At 34.4% G+C, this 22,687-nt stretch overlaps 2 protein-coding genes across 3 annotated transcripts; one reads left to right on the plus strand and one right to left on the minus strand.

Moving 5' to 3' along the window:
* Nucleotides 1-15,665: 15,665 nt before the first annotated feature.
* Nucleotides 15,666-16,271, minus strand: LOC127122130 (uncharacterized). The gene has a single exon (XM_051052520.1). The coding sequence runs from the start codon at nt 16,269-16,271 to the stop codon at nt 15,666-15,668; it is 606 nt and encodes a 201-aa protein (XP_050908477.1).
* A 2,306-nt stretch (nt 16,272-18,577) lies between these two features.
* On the plus strand, nt 18,578-22,466 carry LOC127118351 (transmembrane 9 superfamily member 2). Of its 2 annotated transcripts, none has more exons than XM_051048530.1 (7): nt 18,578-19,041; nt 19,598-19,650; nt 19,746-20,340; nt 20,503-20,640; nt 20,745-20,901; nt 21,240-21,724; nt 22,040-22,466. In XM_051048530.1, the coding sequence occupies exons 1-7, from the start codon at nt 18,884-18,886 to the stop codon at nt 22,257-22,259; spliced, it is 1,806 nt and encodes a 601-aa protein (XP_050904487.1). In that variant the 5' UTR covers nt 18,578-18,883; the 3' UTR covers nt 22,260-22,466. The 2 variants fall into 2 exon arrangements, with proteins under 2 accessions (XP_050904487.1, XP_050904488.1); XM_051048531.1 differs by having other exon boundaries at nt 18,579-19,041; nt 19,598-19,638.
* The last annotated feature ends 221 nt before the right edge of the window (nt 22,467-22,687 follow it).

Raw genomic sequence — 22,687 nt, forward strand, 5'->3', positions numbered from 1 at the left:
GATTAGACTAGAAAATTTCTTTTGCATATCAGCAATGGTTTCACCATCGTTCATATGAAAAAGGTCAAATTTTTGAGTCAAAGTGTTGATTCTAGCTAGTTTGACATCATTGGTTCCCTCATGGCCAATTTGCAAGGAGTCCCACATAGCTTTAGCACTAGTACAATGGGAAACCCTGTAACACTCATCAACACCTAAGGCAACGATGATCATATTCTTGACTTTCCAATCATAGTTGTACTTTTTCTCATCCTCTTCATTCAATTGTGCTTCAGGTTTAGGTATAACAACGCCATTCGCATTGGTCACAATTATTTCCATAGGACCATCTTGGATGACGTTCCATACCTTCCTATCAACAGAGTTGATATGAATATGCATACAATATTTCCAATAACTGTAGTTTTCACCAGTGAAAATAGGTGCTCTATTGTACGCCCCTTTAGGATCGTTATTCATTTTCTAAAAAGTTATATGTGAAGCACTAGATGAACGGGTGCTCGTGATACCATTTGTTAGACGATAGTACCGATCTAGAAGGGGGGTGAATATATCACTGTCATACGGTGAACTGACTTTAATGTGTTTTTTAATCGCAATGTCGCGGTTAGCAAGAGTCGCCACCGACTTTTCTTTTATCCCATAAGGAAAGGTGGAAAAGAACAGGAAAGACCTTAATTTAGATTCTTAGGTTCGGGAGGTACATTATACAAAGGGAAGGTGTTAGCACCCTTTGTATCCATGGTTATCCATGGGCTCTTAATTGCTCAATCATTTATGTTTTTCTCGTTTGAAAAAGTGTTTGAAAAATGTGTAGAAAATGTTTTGAAAAGGAGAACTTAACTTTGTAATGATTCTTGAATGAATGTATACAAAGTGGTTATCTCGTTTAGTTTGAAAATAGTTTAGAAAGATATAACTCGGCAATGATTCTAGTGCGCATGTATGCCAAGTGGTGATCTTCTAATGGAGGTTTTGAAAGGTGTAAGGTGTGAAAAGTAGTTTTAGGTTATGAATGAGCAATTAAGGGTTATACCTGTCCGAGGTCTTTCCGGGCATTTCCTATCCTTATGAGGGTCAAACTGTCCTTACTATTGAGAAGTAAGTAGTTTTATCCTTTGGATGTAAAAGGGTCATCGTAGGGTCATCGATTGGTCATTGAAGGCAACAGTTGTGAGGATACCTTAACATTCGAAGGGACGATCATCATTTAACCGTAGGCTACACCGAAGGGTCATCGAGGGACAAAGGCAACATTCGAGGGACTATGATGATTTAACCGAAGGGTCTTTGCTAAGTGTATCCCCATATTCGCGGGACATGACCATAATACCATAATCGTAGGGTAACAAAGAGAGGTCCGAGATCACTTATTTAAAGGCAAAGTTTTACAATTAATTAGGTAGCCGTCGTCAAGTAGGTAATTAGATTCATATTACAAACCAATACATTAAGAACAATTAAGCCATTAGGGTGGATCTTTGCCATAAAATTAATACATTAAAATCGATTGAATAATTCAGATTGAATCTCCATAAGGATCTCCCACACATAAAGTGGGATACCTAGCCGGCCGTTTCCTCGGGAACATGTAAACCTTTACACAATTCAGCACACGGGTTAGAGCATTGAGATAAAGTATAATTGAAAGTTGCACATAAACACAACAGTCATGAACTCAGGCCAAATGATGCAGAATTATAATAAATCATGATTAGGCAAACATAAGATAGAATAGAAAAGAAACAAAACAGCCACTGTCCCGTTCGCCTCTGCTTCGCCTAGCGAAGGCTCAGCGAATGCTCGCTACAGGCTCGCTTAGCGATGTGCTAGCGAGTGGCCACGGGTTTGGAGTTTGACAGCAGCATGACCTCCGGAAACCTGAACTTTTATGGCGTCTGATTATAGGCATAGCATGGACAGACATTCATGATGTTCAAGCATACTTAACTTTGCATGTGGAATCAAATTACGTATTCGAAACTTCAATCATGACGCTTTATGTATATGGAGATTACCGATTAAAAGCATAAAACAATAGTGATGCGCAAACCTGTTTGCAACTGAGCTGCTATGTTGGAGAGACTGATCACCTTTGGTATCGGATGGAGTTGGGCGGCGGTAGCTTCGGAGCGGAGGAGCGGCCTTCAGGGTTTCTTCACTCGGAACTCTCTAAAGTAGCCTCCAGGGTTTCTGTGCCAGGGTTTCCGTCCGTCTTCCTCTATCCGTCTTCGTTGGTTTTCGTCCTCCTTCCCTCTCGTGGCTGAAGTACCAGTATTTATAGTGATCGTGGTGACCTAATGGGCTCAGAATGAAGCCCAGAAATTCTGATATTCGCTAGCTTCGCTAGGCGAAGGAGTTGCTCGCCTAGCGAGCAAGCTATTTTGGGCTTTTACTAGACCTGGTGCTTCGCTGGGGCGAGTGGCATAACGAAGTGTTCGCTAGGCGAAGGAATTGCTCGCCTAGCGAGCAGGCCAATTTGGGCCTTTTCTGGATTGGGCCACTCGTGAGCTGGGCCTTTGTTCTTTTAAGATCAGTGTCATAAAAATGAGTTGGAATGCCCTGAAAAATGTCTTAAAATATTAATGGGCAAATTTTGGGGTATGACAATCACATATTTAAAATTTTGGCGATTTTTAAAATTGTTTTTAAAGGTTACGAAAGCTCCCTAGACCATGATCGTCTAAACGATTCGTTACTGGAAAGATCGGATATGCATGAAACCTAATGGAATGACTAAGATAAAGCTAATCAACAACAATCTTAATCAATCGATCAAATACGCAAATCCTTGATATGGATACCACCAATGATGAATTAAAACAATGAGAAAAAAACCAAAATATTGATAAACTTGTGTGAAGTTAATTTTAGCAAACACTTAGTGTGCACATTACACCAAGTCTTAATTTCACTATAATTGATTATGCAGAATTTTCCTTAGTTACAACCAAAGTGATTGCAACAATTTATCAAACAACTTTAATGCACAACAATTAAGCGAGATTAAGTTACCAATTAGTTTCACACAAGATTCAATTTATGCAAAAATTAAATAGTTAGAGAAAGACAGAACAACATCAAATTTGTTTAGGCAGTTCCCCTTTCCTCCTTGCTTCGGGTACGTTTGCCCCCAATCTAAAACTAGAGTTGAGATATTTATTATTAATTGAAAAGTTTATACAAGAGAAGAAATAATCACCACCAAGCAAACCTAATTGATGTTGTAGATCCTATTCACTTCTCTCCCATTGGTTCAAGTTGAACCAAGTGCTTCAAACGTTCCGAACAAACCTCCAATTGTAGCTACCTTATTGCAAGAACTCTAAGTTCTTCAAAACTCTAGCTCGGCTGATTTCGATCGCGACACGCTTGAACCCAAACCTTTCTTCACAATCCTCCGGTTACCGTTACTCATTCGAATGAAACCCACCGTTCTTCAAACCTTTCACTCAGCTGAATCTATAAAGCAAAGATTTATGCAAAAAAACCCTAAATCTTTGAGTACAAAACCATAATATTTTATTCAAGAAAAACCCACTAAAAACCTCTACCCAAACCAAGATACACAATCCTATTTGGATTCTATCACCACAACAATGCACTATGATCAACAAGTAACGGTAACCGGAGGAAATGTTTGATAACCCTTAACATGTAATAGGGTTATGCCCTTAACATGTCTTCCAAGGTATGAATAGTCCTCTCAGTTTGCCCATATGTCTAAGGATGATAAGAAGAACTCAGTCTTAGCTTCTCCCCTAATGCCTCTTGTAATTTTCCCTAAAAGTGGGAAGTAAACTCCGGATCTCTATCTGACACAATGCTAGAAGGTACTCTGTGTAGTTTCACAATATCTGCAATATATATCTCTGTGAGCTTGGCTACATTATAATTGATTCACACTGGTATAAAGTGAGTTGATTTCGTCAACCTGTCCACGATCACCCAAATAGAGTCAAACTTACTCTGAGTCTTCGGTAATGCCCAAACAAACTCCATAGAAATGATACCCCACTTCCATTGTGGAACATCCAGAGATTGTAATAATTAGCATGGCTTCTAGTGTTCTACCTTAACTTTCTGACATGTCACACAAGAAGCCACATACTCGGCCACATGTTTCTTCATCCCCGACCACCAAAATCTCTGCTTTAAGTCTTGATACATTTTTGTCGCTCTGAAGTGAATATTCATCTTACTTTTATGGGCTTCATCTAAAATATTCTTTATCAACTTTGCATTATTTAGAACACACACACACACACACACACACCTATTACAATGCAGAATGTTGTCTGGTCCAAATTTGAACTCTGGTGCTCTTTCGGCTCCATCAACTTCCTCTTCTCCTGAATTTCTCTCTTGTCTCCCTGGAGGGTCACAATCTTATTCATCCGTTCATTCTCGATAGTCGTCATTCCACAATGCACTCTCTCAGTTGAAGAATCTAAATCCAAGTTCAATCTTGAAACTTCTCTAACAATTCCAACCCCTTTAATGCAATAGTCGAGAGATGAATTCACTTTCTACTCAATGCATCTGCCACTACATTTTCTTTTCCTGGGTGATATTGGAAAGTGAAGTCATAATCATTGATGAATACCATCCATCACCTCTGTCTAGCATCAAGCTCTTTCTGATCAAATAAATGGTTTAAGCTTTTATGCTCGTTGAATACTTCAAAGCTACAACCGTATAAGTAATGCCTTCATATCTTAAGTGCAAATACTATATCAACAAGCTCCAAATCATGAGTGGGATAATTCTTCTCATGAATTTTCAGTTGCCTCGAAGCATAAGCCATAACTTATTTATGTTGCATAAGTACATAACCCAAACCTTGATATGAAGAATCAAAATAAACTTCATAAAGTTCTTCTGGTTCTGGTAGTACTAACACAGTTGATGTAGTCAATTTCTCCTTTATTAGTTGGAAAATCTTCTCGCACTCCTCAGTCCATGGAAAAATCTAATTCTTTCGAGTGAGTTGTGTCAGCGGGGTTACAATCTTGGCGAATCCTTCAACGAATCTCCTATAATATCCCGCAAATCCCACAAAGCTTCTAATTTTATTGATTATTTTTTATTGTTCCCAAGAAAATACGGCTTCAACCTTGGATGAGTCAACTGCAATACCTTCCTTTGAGATTACATGTCCTAAGAGTTTCACCTCTTCCAACCAAAATTCAAACTTCCCTAGGTTAGCATACAATTACTTCTCCTTTAACACTTTCAAGACTGGGTGTAAGTGCTCCTCATGTTCTTCTCTACTCCTGGAGTATATAAGGACATCATCAATGAAAATCACAACAAACTTGTCTAAGAAATAATAGAAGATACGATTCATATAGTCCATGAAAATCAATGGTGCATTGGTCACTCCAAAAGGCATCACCAAATACTCATAATGTCCATAATGCGTTATGAATATTGTCTTGGATATATCTTATTCCTTCACTCGAATCTGATGGTATCCTGACTTCAAATCAATCTTCGAGAATATCGCAGCGCCCCTAAGTTAGCCCATCAAGTTATCAATGCGTGGTAAAGGGTATCTATTCTTGATAGTGACTTTATTAAGTTGTCGGTAGTCAACACACAATCTCGACTTCCCATCCTTCTTCTTCACCAATAATACAGAAGCTCCCTATGGTAAGACACTTGGTTGGATAAAATTATTTGATAGTAGGTTTTCAAGTTGACTTTTCAGCTATAACATCTCAGATGGAGTCATTTTGTATGGAGCAATATGAATAGGTGTAGTTCCTGGGATCACATCGATAACAAATTCAACCTCACATATTGGAGGTAACCCCGACACGTCTAATGGAAATACTTCTGGAAAATATATTACCACTTGTATATCATTAATCTCCATTTCTAGTTTCATGCTGACAAATTTAAGAACATATACTTCTGGATGCTTCCCTTCAAATAAAATTTTAATCGATTGGCGTTGAGGAATAGAGAAACATCGGAGTCTGGAAAGATTACAGACTTTCGAGCATAATCCAAAAGAACATGATGACTAGATAGCCAGTCCATCCCAAGGATCACTCCCATATGTTTTAGGGGAATACAAATTAGGCCGACTTTGAAATTCATGGCCAAGATAGTTAAGGGGAATTGTAATCAAGATTTATTAAGTATTACAGATTCGAAAGATGGTATTGTGGCCACCAAGTCAAAAGGTAGTGAAGTAATAAGCAGTTGTATAGAATTTTCACACTCTATAGTGATGAACCAATAAGTAGCACCAGAATCAAATAATATTGGAAATAGTTTGTCTGTAATTTCACACTCACCCTGGATTAATCATGAGGCATTCGAAGCTTCCTCTCCTCCAATGTGATAGACACATCCCTTAGCAGTAGGGCAGATATCATCATTATTGTTGTTGGTAGATGAAACATGATCTCTCATTGGTGCTTAACAATCCCTAGCAAAATGTCCTGGTCTCTGGCAAAGATAATCGACTCTCGCTCTTTCTGGGCACTGAGGACTCGCATTTCTGTCCTTATTGTAGTTATAGCAGCGAATACCACTTGAACTTTGTGGCCTCTGACCTCACTTGAAATATGTTTGAGGTTGGTCTCTTCCACCCCTTTGAGGTCGGGTGTATGGTTATTGTTACTTGTCATATTATTGTGGTCCTGATGTCCCTATTTGAAAAAGGCTTAGTGATAGAAAATTCTTAACAAATTTAAAGAAAAGTTCTCAGATTCTAGATGGTGTCTAGACGGTCCTCCGGCAACCCATCTGTTTGGACGTCCTTGCTTCATCCGCTCTACCTTCTTACATTTATCCACTAGCACTTGGAACTGACGAATCTCCAAGGGCTCTACAGATTTCTTAATTTCTTATCTGAGTCATTGCTCAAATCTCTCACACTTATCATTCTCATCTACATGGTCACAAAAATAGCGAAAATATTTGGCTAGTGAGTCAAATTTGTCGGCATACTCAGAGATAGTCATATTACCTTGGTAAAGTCTGAGAAATTGAGCTTCTTTCTCAGATTTAGCACTTTATGGAAAATACTTGTCCATAATTTTTTTGAAAGTTGCTCAGTTTAATGCTTCATTGTTAGCTACTTCGCACCCCGCCACCAGGATTTAGCCTCTTCCCTAAGCAAAAAGGTTGCATATTCCACCTTCTTAGCATCTGTGCAATAGAGCATTTTAAAACAAAATCTCAATTTATTGTATCCAAAGACCAACATTGTTTGGGTCATGTTCCCCATTGAATTTTGGTGGGTTTTGACGATTAAAATTTATCAGTTCTCTCGCAGCAGCAACGACTTCCTCTCTCTGATCCCTTAGCGCCTCACATTGAGCTTGGATTGTAGCTTATTGAGTAGAAGTCTCTGATTGTTGAACAGTAGTTGCAGACTGTTGAGCAATAGTAGTAGCCATTGTGGGAATTGCCTGAATAACGTCTGCCATGTCAGTAATTGGCTGAGTATTTTGTGGGTCGGTAGAAGTTCTTCGTCGATTCATTGTAACTTCCTACAATTACACTTGCATTAGAAGGTTTTTTTAAGATCTCATCCTAATACTTGTGCTATAAGTATGTGGAATCCAAAGAAATTTGCTACACATGATTTTTCACACTAGTTAGAACATAGCATAAGTAATTAAATAAATAAATAGTCACAATGCTTATCTAAAATGTTAGAAGACTACATAACTCATGCATCATAAAATTCATACTCATACGCCATACAAGACCGTCCCACCCCAAAATGTGTATTCAAGAATTATTGCTCTGATACCAAATGTAAAATCCCGGATTTTATCCAAGATATTATTTTAAAATGTTATTAGAAAAGCGGCTGTTTTTTTATATATAATGGGAAAATCATAACAATAACTGAAAGTAGGATTTGAAGAAACATAGATTTAATAAAATTGAGGAATAGTTTGGAAATTCCTAGCAGAAGGACATCCATATCCGCATTTTTAAACGAGTTCAAATACTAACAATAAGTAAAATAAAATAGTGTATCGTAACGACTTATTTAATTAAATAAAGGGCTAACTATACAAAAACCATATTTTTGCGTACACACTTCAAGCAACATATTCAATCATGCATTTCTTCTTGAGCACCTAAAATTTTAATTGTAAAGGTCAAATTCCATATCCAAATTGAATCATACTCACCATAAGAAAATGTCATAAAATAATAACAAAGACTCCGCCAATTATAATATAATTAATATTTTATTTTTTATATAATTGTTTATATTATAAGAAATACAATGTGACTAAACTACTATATGAGGCACAAATGATCCGGATAAATAAACTCATTCTAATCGAAAAAAGGCCACAAAAGTCCGAAAAAACATCAAACTTATTACAAAGACTCCAATCACAAAGGAAAAAAAAACGTCAAACTTACCAATACAATGACACTTATATACATACTATATGATGCATATGACCATAATACAAGAATGCATTCTCTAAAAGTAATACATATAACTAGAGATTCCCAAGAACTAATCCCTATATAATATCTTTATTATTATATATTTTCAGTTTCCTTTTGTTTACAACACAAAATATTTATAATCGTGTATCACTTATAGCATGCGATTGGAAGGATGTCACTAGTTAGCCGGTGATAAGTTCTAATAGTGTATCACTTTAAATGAATTTTCTCTCTCTTTTTTTTACTTGTTGCTGAAGAAAATCATGCCTTTTATTTTTAAGAGAGATTAATTATTTTAGAATGAAGTAAGAAGAGAATTGTGGAAGGATGGAGTGTGGGCCTTGAACTCTTAAATATCCCAAAAAGCTATACGTTACTGTTTTTATTTTTCATAGTTATATTATATATAGGGGTATGAAAAAAATCGATTATTCATAACTAAATTGATATTTAAATTGTTTCATTTTTAAAAAACTAAACTAAATGCTAAAATAAATATTTGGGTATCCATTTTGTTATCAAAATATAAATTGTGATCCATTATAAAAATTTGGTTTTGTTATTGAGTATTCAAATTTTAGTATTTATTTATTTTTATGTTTTATCATATTATAAATTAATTTTATATGTTAATTTTTTTTAAATTTAATAAAAAAATATTTTAAAATAAAACTCAGAATTTTTTTTTCTTTTCACGAAAAATATTATATTCAGAATTTTTTTCGGAAAAATTATATTTGACTTTTTTCAAATAAAATTATTATTTTCTTCTAAATAAAAAAATTATCAAAAATGTTTTGTATTTTTTTCAGTAAAAAAATTTAGATTTTTTTTTGATAAATTTTTTAATTTTCAAAAAGGTTATTTTTTTCAAATTTTCAGAATAATAAAAACTTTTATTTTCAGAATAAAAATTATTTTTTATTTACGATTTCCATTTTTTTAAATAGAATTTTTCAGTTATTTTTTATTTTTGAGAATAATTTATTTTTTAATATTTTTTTTTTCATTTTCAGAATATAATTTTGGATTTTTTTTCAGAAAAATTATATTTGACTTTTTTTCAAATAAAATTATTATTTTCTTCTAAATAAAAAAAATTATCAAAAATGTTTTGTATTTTTTCAGTAAAAAAAATTAGATTTTTTTTAAATATTTTTTTTTTGATAATTTTTTTAATTTTCAAAAAGGTTATTTTTTTAAATTTTCAGAATAAAAGAAAAATTTATTTTCAGAATAAAAATTATTTTTTATTTACGATTTCCATTTTTTTCAGTTATTTTTTATTTTTGAGAATAATTTATTTTTTAATATTTTTTTTTCACTTTCAGTTATTTTTCAGAATATATATTTTTTTCATTTGATGGAAATGTGAATGTGTTGCTGCAAAATTGATGTATTCTAGGTTGTTATGTATATATGGTTCAATTGAGCATGATCCCATGGTGATGCATTACATTGGTCTGAATTGTTTAGACTCCTATTATCTATTGAAGTGCATATTATGAACATGTCCATTTTGGCAATAAGACAATTATCTAATGACATCTTTGCTTTATGCTTGCAGGTTTGGTGTAGTGATGCAATAGCATGTACATCATGTATAAGTTTGGATAGGTCATTTGGTGCAAGTTTGGACATGTTTGGTTATGGTCATGCCAAAGTCAAAGTTTGGTGGTTTAATGGACATGGAAACTTTGATCACATGATGCAAATACATGACTTAATGGCTTGACGATGTTTGTAGAAGACTTGGAAATATGTCTAGGATTAACTCAAGGTTAGGGTTAGACTTTGGTCAACTATTTAATCAAAAGTCAACAGATGACCAAAATTCAATTGTGTGTCAAAATGTAGGTTTTTTTTCCATGTACTCTTCATTTTTTCCTTTGTAATTAATACATTGTAATGAATTTTTGGATTGGAATTTTGGCTTGTGTTACTTTTCAAGTAATGAACACATTTCCCTCCAATTTAAATTTTGAATTTTGAATTTGAATTTTTGAACTTGGAATCCAAAATCCTCTTTCAATGCCTTAATCACCAATTGAAGTCATGATGCATCAAAGGAAAATAGCGGTGAACAAATCAATATGACTTGGTCAACCAAATGTCAACCTTATATGCTCTTAACACTAGAACTTTATTAGCTTTTCTTTTTGATAACTTCTATCTTTTATACTGATGATGCTTATGATTATCTTTTCTTTTTTTCCATCATCAAAATTTCAAATAACTTGATAACGTGCACAACACATAGAAGCACAATGTTATATAAACATGTCATGTCTTGTTAACTAATATGCCAAAGTATATACTGTCAATATTGTTGTATGAACACTTTTTATCGTATAAACTGATATGCCAAGTGTTATATATTGTCTCAAAGATTTGACTGGATATTGTTACCGAACATACCATATCTTGTGAACTGACGTGGTTGAGGGCTATGTATTGTTTCAAGGGTTTGTCTAAATAATGTTAGTTAGATATGCCTTGATATGTAAAATAATGTATTTAGGTCTTATTTACTTGGCACAAACAAGGGTTTGTCCAGATAATGTTATTTGGACACTCCCTTATATGTAAATTGATTTTTTAAAATATTATGTATTATCTCAATGGTTTTTCTAGATAGTGTTATCCGAATACACTTTATCTTGTAACTTGTATGTCAAGATATTATGTACTGTCTTGAGAGTTTGTCTGAATACTGTTATCTAGACGTCTTGTGAACCAATGCGATTGAGTGATATGCATTGTCTCATGGATTTCTCTGAATAATATTATTTGGACACACCAATACTATAATTGTAAAAGTTTTTTTGACTTATTATTATTATATTTTATAATTAAAGCATAATCATTTATAAATAAATTAAATATAATTTATTTTATAATTAAATATAAATTTTTAATAATTCATTATAAAAATATTTTTTCATTTTACAATCAAATATGAAACTTTTATAATTGATTGTAAACGTGTTTTTCATTGTATTCTTTTTTCATTTTATAGTTAAAGTTAGTATAAAATTAAAAAATAAAAACAAAAAATATATTTCTACTTAGTAATATTTTTTTCAATTTTAATAAAAAAAGTTAACATTAATTAAAAAATTAAGCTTTATATTTTTTTTCTAAATAATTGATTTATAAGTATCAACAGTTTATTTATATTTATACATTATAAAAACAATACAAAGAAATAAAATTGGGAATTGAAACCTAGACAAAGAGTTCACACACATTTATTTAGCTAAGTCAACTTTAAGTATTTGAAGATGAACAAATACATACTTTTGTTATCATCAATTATTAAAAAAGTGTTATTGACTTAGATAATTAAAGTACCATTCTTTATTCTCATGAAAATGGATCGATCCTCTCTCACCTTAAAATTTCATTTTGATAAATTATAATTAATTAATCCTTCATAATTTAGAGTTTTTTTTATATAAAGACATATAATTAAAAAAATTATTTAAAATAATAATATATTATTATTAAAATAAAAATTAATATTTAATAATATAAAATTTAAATCATATTACTTGAGTAACAAGACATCATCAATTCAAGTATGAGATTATAAAAAATCACACTCAAATGAAATGAGGATTAAAATCCCATAAATATTAAAATAAAAAGATCAAATTATTGCTTTATGAATTAAGGAAATTAAAATTTAAAATTATTGAAAGTAATGGTACTAAAACTACATCATTTAAGTGATTCATATGTTTACAACTAGTACTAACTAAACACTTACAATATAATTTGTTTGATTAGCTTATTTTCTTTCTTTCTTAATCATGAAATAAGTGCACATTGAAATTTGGGGATATAGGGAAAGAGTGGGATCCACATAGAAGGAAAAGTTGCACCTAACTGTATATGATCCCAACCTCAATCAACTAGGTAGGTCCATTCCCACACACAAGGCTGGTCCATGTCCAACTAGGATTAGGTAGAACACTTATATTATTCGTTTATTAATTAATTCGTTCCTAAAACTCCAAAACAATAACAATTTATTGGTTTCATACGTTGAAGGCATGCATCTTAGTGGATACCACCCAATTCATAATTACAAATATAATGACATATGAAAATATTTTTAGTTTTGTCCACTTTCATTTAAGATAATCAAATCTATTATTTTGTTACATTGAATATTAAGGCTCTCAAAGTACATTATTACATACTATAATGAAGTGAAATATACTCACCATCAACTAAATTAAATATCATTAAATGTAATTCTACCAAACTCCACTCACTAACTAAGCTAGATTGTACCAAACTTTTGATGTAAATCAAAGGGAGTTATTACAACACTCAGTTTTTTCTTGAATATAAGTTGTTATATGTTGACTCTCTATTCGATATTTGAGATTAAATATATCTATTATTAAAAAAAATAGATAAAAAATATATTTGTTTATGATATGGAACAAAAATGTTTGGTAAAAACGATGGATTAAAATTTTGTTACAATGAATTGCAATGCAGCGGCGTAGAGTGGACCTATAAGATTATCACTTTAATGTCTTAGTTAGTAAAATAGTAATAAAGAATAAATGTGAGTTATGGTTTCCAAAACATCTAAAATCTAATTGAGATATCACTACTATGAAAAACAACTCTTATAACGGTTGGAAAATGAAGACAATCACGTCCGACCAACCGTTGTGAGGTAATGTGTGATTGTATGTATGATTTTTTCCACCACGGTCGTGCGACAGTGATTATAAGTTAAGTAGCATGCAACCTATCACAATGGTTATTTTATACAACCGTTGTTGTATGTCTCAACTTATCACAACTGTTACTTTGAACAACCGTTGTTGTATGTTTTTCAATAAAACAAAAAAATATAACAGTAGAACAATAACAATAACAACAACAACAACAACAAAAACAAGAACAACAAGAACTATAACAAGAACAACAACATAAACAACAACAATATGAAGAACAACAACAACAAGAACAACAACAAGAATAACAACAAGAACAAAAAGAACAAGAACAAGAACGACAAGAACACCAACAAATAACATTGCTAACTTGAATCCATAGTTTTCTTATCTCATTCAAGTTGGAGAAGAGGTGATGGAGTTCTGAAATTTGTTAATGAAATAAATGACGTTTTCGAGTTTTGTTTATAGAAGAATTAATGTTTTCGAGTTTGATTTAGTGGAGAAATAGATTGTCGTAAATTAAAAATGACGTTTGGAGCTAGAAGATGAAGTTCGTCTAAGTTGGAGGTTCATCTAAGTTTTAGGTTTCACGTGGATCACTAATGATAGTGTCTTGAGCGTTGATACTCACTAAATGGACGGTAAAAATTTGTTTAAGGACGGTGAATAAACTCAATAAAAATGCTTATATTTCCTCATGACCCTGAGTGACTTTTCACCGTGGTTGAAAGTTTCAACCATGATAAAAGGTAGCGTAAAAATAAATAAACACAAAATGGAAGGTGCTAGGATTCGAACTTATGATCATGCGCTGCTTTTCACCACAATGGTAAAAAATAACTTAAAAATAAATAAAAAACAAAACTGTAGGTGCTAGGATTCAAACTCGTGATCATGCACCACTTTTCACCACTGTTGAAAGTTGCAACCGTGGTAAAAAAAATGACTTAAAATAAATAAATAAACAAAATTGTACGTGCTAGGATTCAAACTCATGACCAAGTGTCATGTTTCACCACAGTTGGAAGTTTCAACCGTGGTGAAAAGTGGCTTAAAATGAAAATAAAAGGAAAGTGCCTAAGTGAATAAATTCTACCACGGTGGATACTTTAGCTGAGGTGAAATGGCATTGCGAAAAGTACTTTTTGTAGTAGTTTATCTTATATACGAGGGACAATTATAGACGTCTCTCGCTTCTCGCATAAAATGTAGGATGTCGTTAGATGATATCTAACAATAAACATTAGACTATGGCATGCATCTTAACGATAAACATTAGTCTATGGCATGCATATAATGGGGAGCTCTAGAAAAAGGTTGTCTTGTATCTTCAACGGAGTAGGATCCTCTCTTGTTGTGTGTACATCACTAATTCTAACCATTGGATGTATGTTTTATTTCTCTCTCTTTCAATTAATTGTACTAATTAATTTTTTCAACGATTAGATTTAAGGCAGAATGATATTTTGAATGAAAAAGCATGAGATGATCCTTCTTATCCATCTTCAACTAGGTGTGATAAAATGGGGTCGGATTGGTGGGTATGCCCGTTTTGCCTGCATTTTTTACGAGGCAAATCAAAATTTTAGACTTGCGCCATCTAATATGTTTGTCCCTTTTTTTCCGGGTCTTTGCGGGTACGAAGATTAACATAAAAAATTTCCAATTTTATGTTTTAAAAGTGCATCGCACAGACCCGCCCCATTGTCATCTTTTTGCAAGAGAAACCAAAATTTTAAATCCGCACTTTCAGCAATATCCACTATGCTTCATTTTTTTGAACTTTTGCGGGATGAGTCTTAGCGAGACGGACTTATCCACTTCGGGCTTTTGGACCTAAGGATGGCAAAATGGGCTCGACCCGTTTTGCCCACATTTTTTTGCTGGACAGGTCAACGTTTTAGACCTGCACCCTTTAATATGTATGTTCCACCTCATTTTTTGCGGAATTTTGTAGGCATGGGCTTTTACATACAAGTTTGTATTTTTTAGGCCTAAAAAGTTCAATGTATGCGGACCCGCCCTCATTTTTAAGGGGAATTTCTTATCCCACCTTATGGGGTGGAAAAACCACCATATGAAAAATCCAAAATACCTCTAAGATTTTAGAGATGCATCTCCAGACGCACATTGTCTTAAATCAAAAGGTTAACTGGTTCGGAGATACATCTCCATAATATTTTAAAACATATACCACTCAACCACTTTCAAAGGCATTTTACACGTTTATTATTTCGGAGATGCGTCTGTGAAAGTGCATGTTATGTTTTGTTTATGTTTATTCAGATGAAGGTTTATAAACGTTATGTACCATGTTATGTGAAGAGATTTAAACCATACAATCGATATACAAAAAAAGACATATATAAAATCCAGATGGTCGAAAAATGACTTATATAAATAAAGTCTAAATACACGATGAAGTAGTATGAAGTGAAAATAAAATACAATTTATAATGAATCTAAAGTATAAATATCATATACTACTGCACTACTACGTATGTCAAACTACATCTTCTACGCCTCCTCTGAATCCTCGACCTTCAATACCCCCTTCCTTCGATATTGCCTCTGGTACATCAATGTCTCTCGTGTCTTCACCATGATGGTATCTAGGACCTGCCTCACATCATACCCATAAAGGAAGATACCTTTTTCAATGTCTGCATGCGCAATCTCCAATATGTGATGACATCTAGGTAAGACATCCTTAGCATGATCTAACTGTGCATGCTTCTCCTCTAGTATCTCATGATGAGCTGGCCTTAGTGGATCTCCTAGAGCATCATGCACCATATACAGATGTGACACCATGAAGAACCATCTGATGTACCCATTGGCGTAGCTCGAGTCGCTATCAGCTACGGTACTTTGTGTCTCGTCTGGTACCAAATAACTCTCATAATGATTAAACATGGCATATATTTGTCTATATGTCAAAGCAGGAGGATCAGAGACAACAGAATGTCTGAGAATGGTTTGAGTGTATCCGAACTTCCGCATCATGCGCTCGGGAAGATGAGGAGCAGTGAGACGTGATCTGCAAGCTAACCATCCCGAGTATAGCACAATGTCGTCAAATGGTTGCGTCTCACGGTGATCGACATAGTTGTTGAAGTGCATGTCCTTGGAAATCAAACGGCCAAGATACACTATAAACAACTATATATTCTGGTTCCCTCCGAGCGGGGAAAATGCAATAGCACGCGGCATATCCTTAATGTAAGTCAGTACACCCGTCCAATCGAAGATGCGCATGAGTGATGGAGGATCCAAGCCTGAATCATCGGTAATGGCATTGCAAAGATGAAATGAAAATGATACATAAACATTAAAAGACCAATAAATATTACTGTCGGTAGTGTGATGTTGTTTGTAACCTACTTCGTCATCCACGTAAAACCCTCTGATAACTTCGAGTACAAGTAAACCAAATAAGAGGTCCCCAATTGTGCTCATGGATCCACTCGAAATCCTCGAACTATCGTAGGTAGACGACATTTGTATAAGTGACACTCTTGTCCATAAAAATCGCAGTGCCAACAAAACATAGCAGGTATGCTCTAATAGCATACGCTCTATGGAGCCCCACCTGCTCGTCATCACCTCTAGCCTACTCTGCTCTCTATAACTCATATGTATATACCTCTTTTAGGAATTCAAACTTAGCATGAGTCCATCTGGTTCTATCTATCTCAGTCAATGCATCCACTGGGTTAACTCCCAAATAGTTCACCATCAACTCCAGTGTTTCGTCTTTGATAATCCTCCCATGATATAGAAATTCTCCCTGATCAGAAGATGCAACAAACACGACACATTGTCGAGTGTGATTAATATCTCATCCAGCGGGAGATGAAATAACAAGGTCTCGGTGTGCCATCTCTCCACGAATGCATTAAGCACATGTGATTGACCGTACTATAATCGGTCATGCACATGTACTTCATCCCAGATAGGGATAAAGTTGTTTGAAACCAATCCTTATTCGATCAAGGCAAACTAGTAATCTTTTGCCTAGGGTTAATAACCTTTAACTGATCACGGTTCTGCAGAAAAATAAATCAATGTCAGAAACTTGTAATATAATAATAAATAAAAATTAAAAAGAATGAAACCAACTAATTATACATATCCGTCCCAGATATGTCTGGCAATATGGTATAGATACATAGGCAGTAGTGACAACACTACATGACCTCCTCCAAATGCCTGAGGTGTCTCTGGCTCATCATCCGCAGCAACCTCACCATCCGGAAGTGGCACTGGCTCAACACCATCAGCAGCCAAAGGTGGCACTGGCTCAGAAGCATCATCTGTCAGAGGTGGCACTGGTGTCTCCGGTACCACCTATGACTCGGGTACTTCTGGCGCTTGAATATGTAAAACATAATGTCTACGGAAGGATGAGGGGAGTGATGCGTTGGTAGGTGAAACTCGTCTCCTATAGGAAAACGAAGATGGATAAGCATGAGCCTCAAAAGTATATGTCTCTGCATGGGCAGAGTGAACAAAAACTACTGAAACCTGACTCTTCTCCTGCTGCACTGATGCATGTTATGCATTCCTCTCATGTCTCAGTCTATCGTGTCTATCAACCATAATGTCTGTAATTAAACCATAGAATTATACAAGCAACACTACAAGCAAGAAAAAAAATATACTAAGAATTTCCAAAGATGCATCTCCGGTTATTGGGTAACTAAACGTTCAAAATTCTGAAGATGCATCTCCAAAATTTTCTACAACTCTTCAGGTCATCAATGGCGGTAATGCAGACATGCAAACCTAAAAAAACAGTTTGATCATGATTTTCAGCAAACAAACATGTTTTACAATATGTATAAACTAACATTCTTAAATTTTCTACTCATTTGATACTTAAATCATCATTTTCTACTCATTTATACAAAAACTCAAAAAAATTATCAAAACATCAAAAATTACAAATTTACACTTTGTTTCAGTGTTGGATGATGTTTCTGATGTTGATTGAAGATCCTTTGAGTTTGGTTGTTTGACTTTGGACTTGGTTGATGGAAAAATATTTGAGAGAGTTTGATAAACTTTTGAATTTTTTAGAATTGAATGCGTCTGGAGATGCATCTTCAGAATCTGAGGGCATTTCAGTATTTTCACGTTGTGTATAAGTAAGTAATATATATGATACATTAAGAAATTTGAGCAAAGTTTTAAGTCCGCATCCTCAAATATGTTTGTCTCACCCTTTTTTCAGTTATTTTACTAAACAAATCTAAACGGGACAGACAAACTCATTTTTAGACCGATGTCAGGGCCTCGGTTTCTCCTTTCATGCGTGTGACCGGCCAAAACCGTTTATATTTGTATTTGTGACTACGTAGGAAAGAAGGAAAAATAACAAATATTGTGGGGTAGTATAAATCGAACGAACCTTAACATTAATATATGAAATAGAATTTGTTTTTGTCAGAAGAAGACACGTACTTGTCATCATTCAACACCATTCACGAAGACGATTTCTTTTCAACTCTACAGAAAAATCATTCATTTCCATTTAAAGAAGTGCGTGCAAATTCAAATCTTCACAATTTTCATTTCATTTTCTTTAAACCAACTGTCGTGGAAATTCCTTCTTCTCAACCACTCTCATATGCACTCATCTGCCTCAATACTATACGATTAAGAACAAACAAACAATTACCATTGCACTTTCATTCTCTGGTTTTTTTGTCTCTATATGTGGATTCGTGTTTATGGAAAAGTCAACGATATGTTTGGTTAGTCCCATTGTAATTCTCTGTTGTTTCTCCTGCATAAACTACGTCATATCTGATGCATCAGATCATCGTTACAAAGAAGGTGATTCTGTGCCCTTTTATGCCAACAAAGCGGGACCCTTTCATAATCCCAGGTTAGATTTTCATTACTTTCACTTTTTCATATACCCTTTTGAAATATATTTCGATCCCAATGCTCCTCAAATTATAACTTTAATAAAAAATAATAATTTGGGTTGTGTCGTTCTACCATTCAAGAATTCTTCTATGGAGTGAATTCTTCAAGGTGGATGAAGAGGAGATGAGCGTGTTTGAAACTATTTACGGCGAATTCGACAGAATACCAATCGACCGGATTGACTATGGCAAAAATTACACTTTTGAACTTCAACAAATTACATGTCATAGCGGTGTTGCAGGTTGGAACCTGCGTCCCTGCAGTCTGAACACACAGACACAGCTACCAACTAAGCTGGCTAAACTAGACGATATTTAAGCTTTTTTAATCAAGAGTTATCTTGAAAATGAAGCATTGCTTGTATAAAAGTGTTTTCGTTTCTTCTTTTGCTGAAAGCCTGCTGAATTTATTAACTTCGCATTAAATAGTCTAATGTATGTAATATTCTTTTTTAATGCTTTCTTCTTAATTGGTTAATATGTTGTGTTTTCCTTGAATTTTTTATGCCGCAGCGAGACGTACAGATATTTTGATCTTCCATTTTGCTCACCAGGTTTGTTTGATGGTATTCATTATTTTCACTACTTGCCCCAAATGTTCTATTATTGTCTTTGTATTAGTTAGCTATCCTTTATACATTCGAAAATTTGTTGGTTGCAGCTAATGTCGAAGAAAAGAGAGAAGACCTTGGTGAAATTTTGAATGGAGATAGATTAGTTGTTGCTCCTTACAAACTTGATTTCTTGGTTAATAAGAAACCTGAGAGCATCTGCAAAAAGATACTAACGAGAAAAGAGGTTGATCAATTCAGACATGCTGTTTTGAAGGACTATTTTTATCAAATGTACTATGATGATTTGCCGATTTGGGGTTTCCTTGGAAGATTTGAAACTAAAGAAATAGATGATGATGATGACTTGAATGAGGCCACAATTTTTCTTTTTAGGCATGTTCATTTTGAGATTCTATACAATAACGATCGCATCATTGATGTTTTTGTTAGAAATGATCCGAATGCTGTTGTGGATTTGACAGAAGATAGAGAGGTAAATGTCGATTTCACATTTTCTGTCAAATGGACTGAAACAGATATTCCATTCGAGAAAAGGTTGGAGAAATATTCACAGACATCTTCATTTTCACATCACTTGGAAGTCCATTGGTTTTCTATTATTAACTCTTGTGTTACTGTTCTTCTCTTGACTGGATTCCTTGCCATGATTCTCATGCGTGTACTTAAAAATGACTTTGTCAAGTAAGAATCTTCTTATTTCTTGATCTCACCGGTATTGTTCTAAATTGCGATTCGGCTGCAACCTCTGAAACCTTTGTATTGCAGCCGCAATCGCAATTTAGAACTATTAGACCTTTTAGCTTGCGAAACTTATTTCATCTGCATATGCAAATATTATGATAGGTTTACTCCTGATGAAGAGGCACTTGATGATCAAGAGGAGAGTGGATGGAAGTATATCCATGGTGATGTGTTTAGATATCCAAGATTCAAGGCTTTGTTTGCAGCAGCTCTTGGAATAGGCTCTCAGTTATTTACACTGTGAGTGAGTTGTTACCTTCTAAAAGTACTGATTATATAAAGGTGTTTGTTTACTCATTTTTCATTTCTCTTATGTGACTATATTACTCCGCTTCCATTTTCAGTGTAATCTTCATCTTTATGCTTGCTCTAGTTGGTGTTTTCTATCCGTACAACCGGGGAGCTTTGTTTACTGCATTGGTTGTCATATATGCACTAACGTCCGGTATTGCCGGTTATTCTGCAGCTTCCTTCTATTACAAGATTGAAGGAAAAAATTGGGTAAAGTACTCGCCTTTTACTACTTATCTAGATTCCCCGGACCTAAGTTCACAACAATCAATAACTCGTGCACGCATTCACTTGAGTTGATTGATCTAAGTCATTGGATAAAGATCAGGTGACTCATATCGTGACTACAGTAAATCGAGAACTCAAAATCTCAATTGTCTGATCTTCATCAACAGTTGAGATCATTGACTGCTGTGACTGCTGACTGCATCAAATCCATTTCCTGTCTATTCCAAGTTATTTTTCCTTTTAAATGATTGAAAGTATACAACATAAGAAAACAAACCTAAGTGAGTACACTTCTAATGTACTGGTGTGTTGCATTTCAGGTGAAAATTTTGGTGTTAACCGGAAGTCTTTTCTCTGGACCGTTGTTTTTGACATTCAGCTTTCTTAACACTGTTGCTGTTACGTATAACTCCACTGCAGCACTACCCGTTGGAACAATTATGGTTATTTTCCTCATATGGACTCTTGTAACCACACCTTTATTGGTATTGGGAGGGATTGCTGGTAAGAATAGCCAATCAGAGTTTCTAGCGCCGTGTCCAACCAACAAGTATCCTAGGGAGATTCCTCAACTTCCTTGGTACCGTACAACTCTCGCTCAGATGGCTATGGCTGGTTTTTTGCCATTCAGTGCGATTTACATTGAACTCTACTACATATTTTCTAGTGTTTGGGGTCATCAGATTTATACCATATACAGCATTTCGTTCATTGTTTTCATCATTCTATTGATTGTCACTGCTTTTGTTAACGTGGCGTTGACATACTTTCAACTTGCTGCTGAGGATCATGAATGGTGGTGGAGGTATGTATATGATGTAACCATGAGTACTCTCCCTATACTAGACGGATATCGATCCTCTTCTACCTTAGTCATTAGAGGTTGGTCGTGTTATTCATCTATCGGTTGAGAGTATTGATCTCATTGTTATCGGATGAATCCAGTGGCCAACCTCTAAGAAGTAGAGGCATAAGAGGATCCAGACTCTCAGTGGAGCGATATAACAGAATAAAAAAAGAAAATTTCTGTCAAAACCATTGATGTGCATTCTTAGGCTACACATTGATGTAAATCATGTCCCTACATTTTCTAACTTGGTCATTTTTTTCATGATAATAGGTCTTTCCTTTGTGGTGGATCAACTGGCATGTTCGTATATTCCTACTGCATGTTTTTCTACCATGCGAGATCAGATATGTATGGTTTCATGCAAACCTCTTTCTTTTTTGGCTACATGGCTTGTATTTGCTATGGTTTCTTTCTCATGCTTGGCACTGTCGGTTTCCGAGCTTCTTTAATCTTTGTTAGACACATATACCGTTCCATCAAGTGTGAATAGCCTAGAAGAAGCTCACTGAAAAAAATCAGACCCTTTATTTTACTATGTGCAGTGTAATACAGCGACTTAACATCTTGTTGCAAAAGGTTTACCGAAGAATAGTAGGGGAATGCAATTGCTTCCCAAGTTTATAATCTCATAGGAAATGTATCATGATAGTGAAACTCACAATTTTTTTTTGAAATTACAGAAGAGCTTTTAACATTACATATTCACATAGCTACGATTTTGGCATTCTGTTACTTGCTTCTCCATTGATGAGAAAGTTATTTCTGAAATCTATTTTTTAACTAGATTTTGGGCATATAAATTTCATGTATTGTTTTAAAAAAGAATTGAGCAGAAAAAAAGTTAACCCAAACAAGGGAGAAAGTGGGATGCAAGTTCACTTGAATGAAGTACAACTAAGGATCAATTTACGCTTGCTT

Source organism: Lathyrus oleraceus, chromosome 2 (genome assembly GCF_024323335.1).
Source record: "Lathyrus oleraceus cultivar Zhongwan6 chromosome 2, CAAS_Psat_ZW6_1.0, whole genome shotgun sequence".
NCBI classification, from domain to species: Eukaryota; Viridiplantae; Streptophyta; class Magnoliopsida; order Fabales; family Fabaceae; genus Lathyrus; species Lathyrus oleraceus.

Bases quoted from the DNA above. Each gene is read 5' to 3' on its own strand.
- LOC127122130 (XM_051052520.1), bottom strand. From the start codon at position 16,271: ATGCACTTCAACAACTATGTCGATCACCGTGAGACGCAACCATTTGAC.
- LOC127118351 (XM_051048530.1), top strand. From the start codon at position 18,884: ATGGAAAAGTCAACGATATGTTTGGTTAGTCCCATTGTAATTCTCTGT. The intron at 19,042-19,597 runs GTTAGATTTTCA...TTTATGCCGCAG, and splicing joins GGACCCTTTCATAATCCCAG to CGAGACGTACAGATATTTTG. The intron at 19,651-19,745 runs GTATTCATTATT...TGTTGGTTGCAG, and splicing joins CTCACCAGGTTTGTTTGATG to CTAATGTCGAAGAAAAGAGA.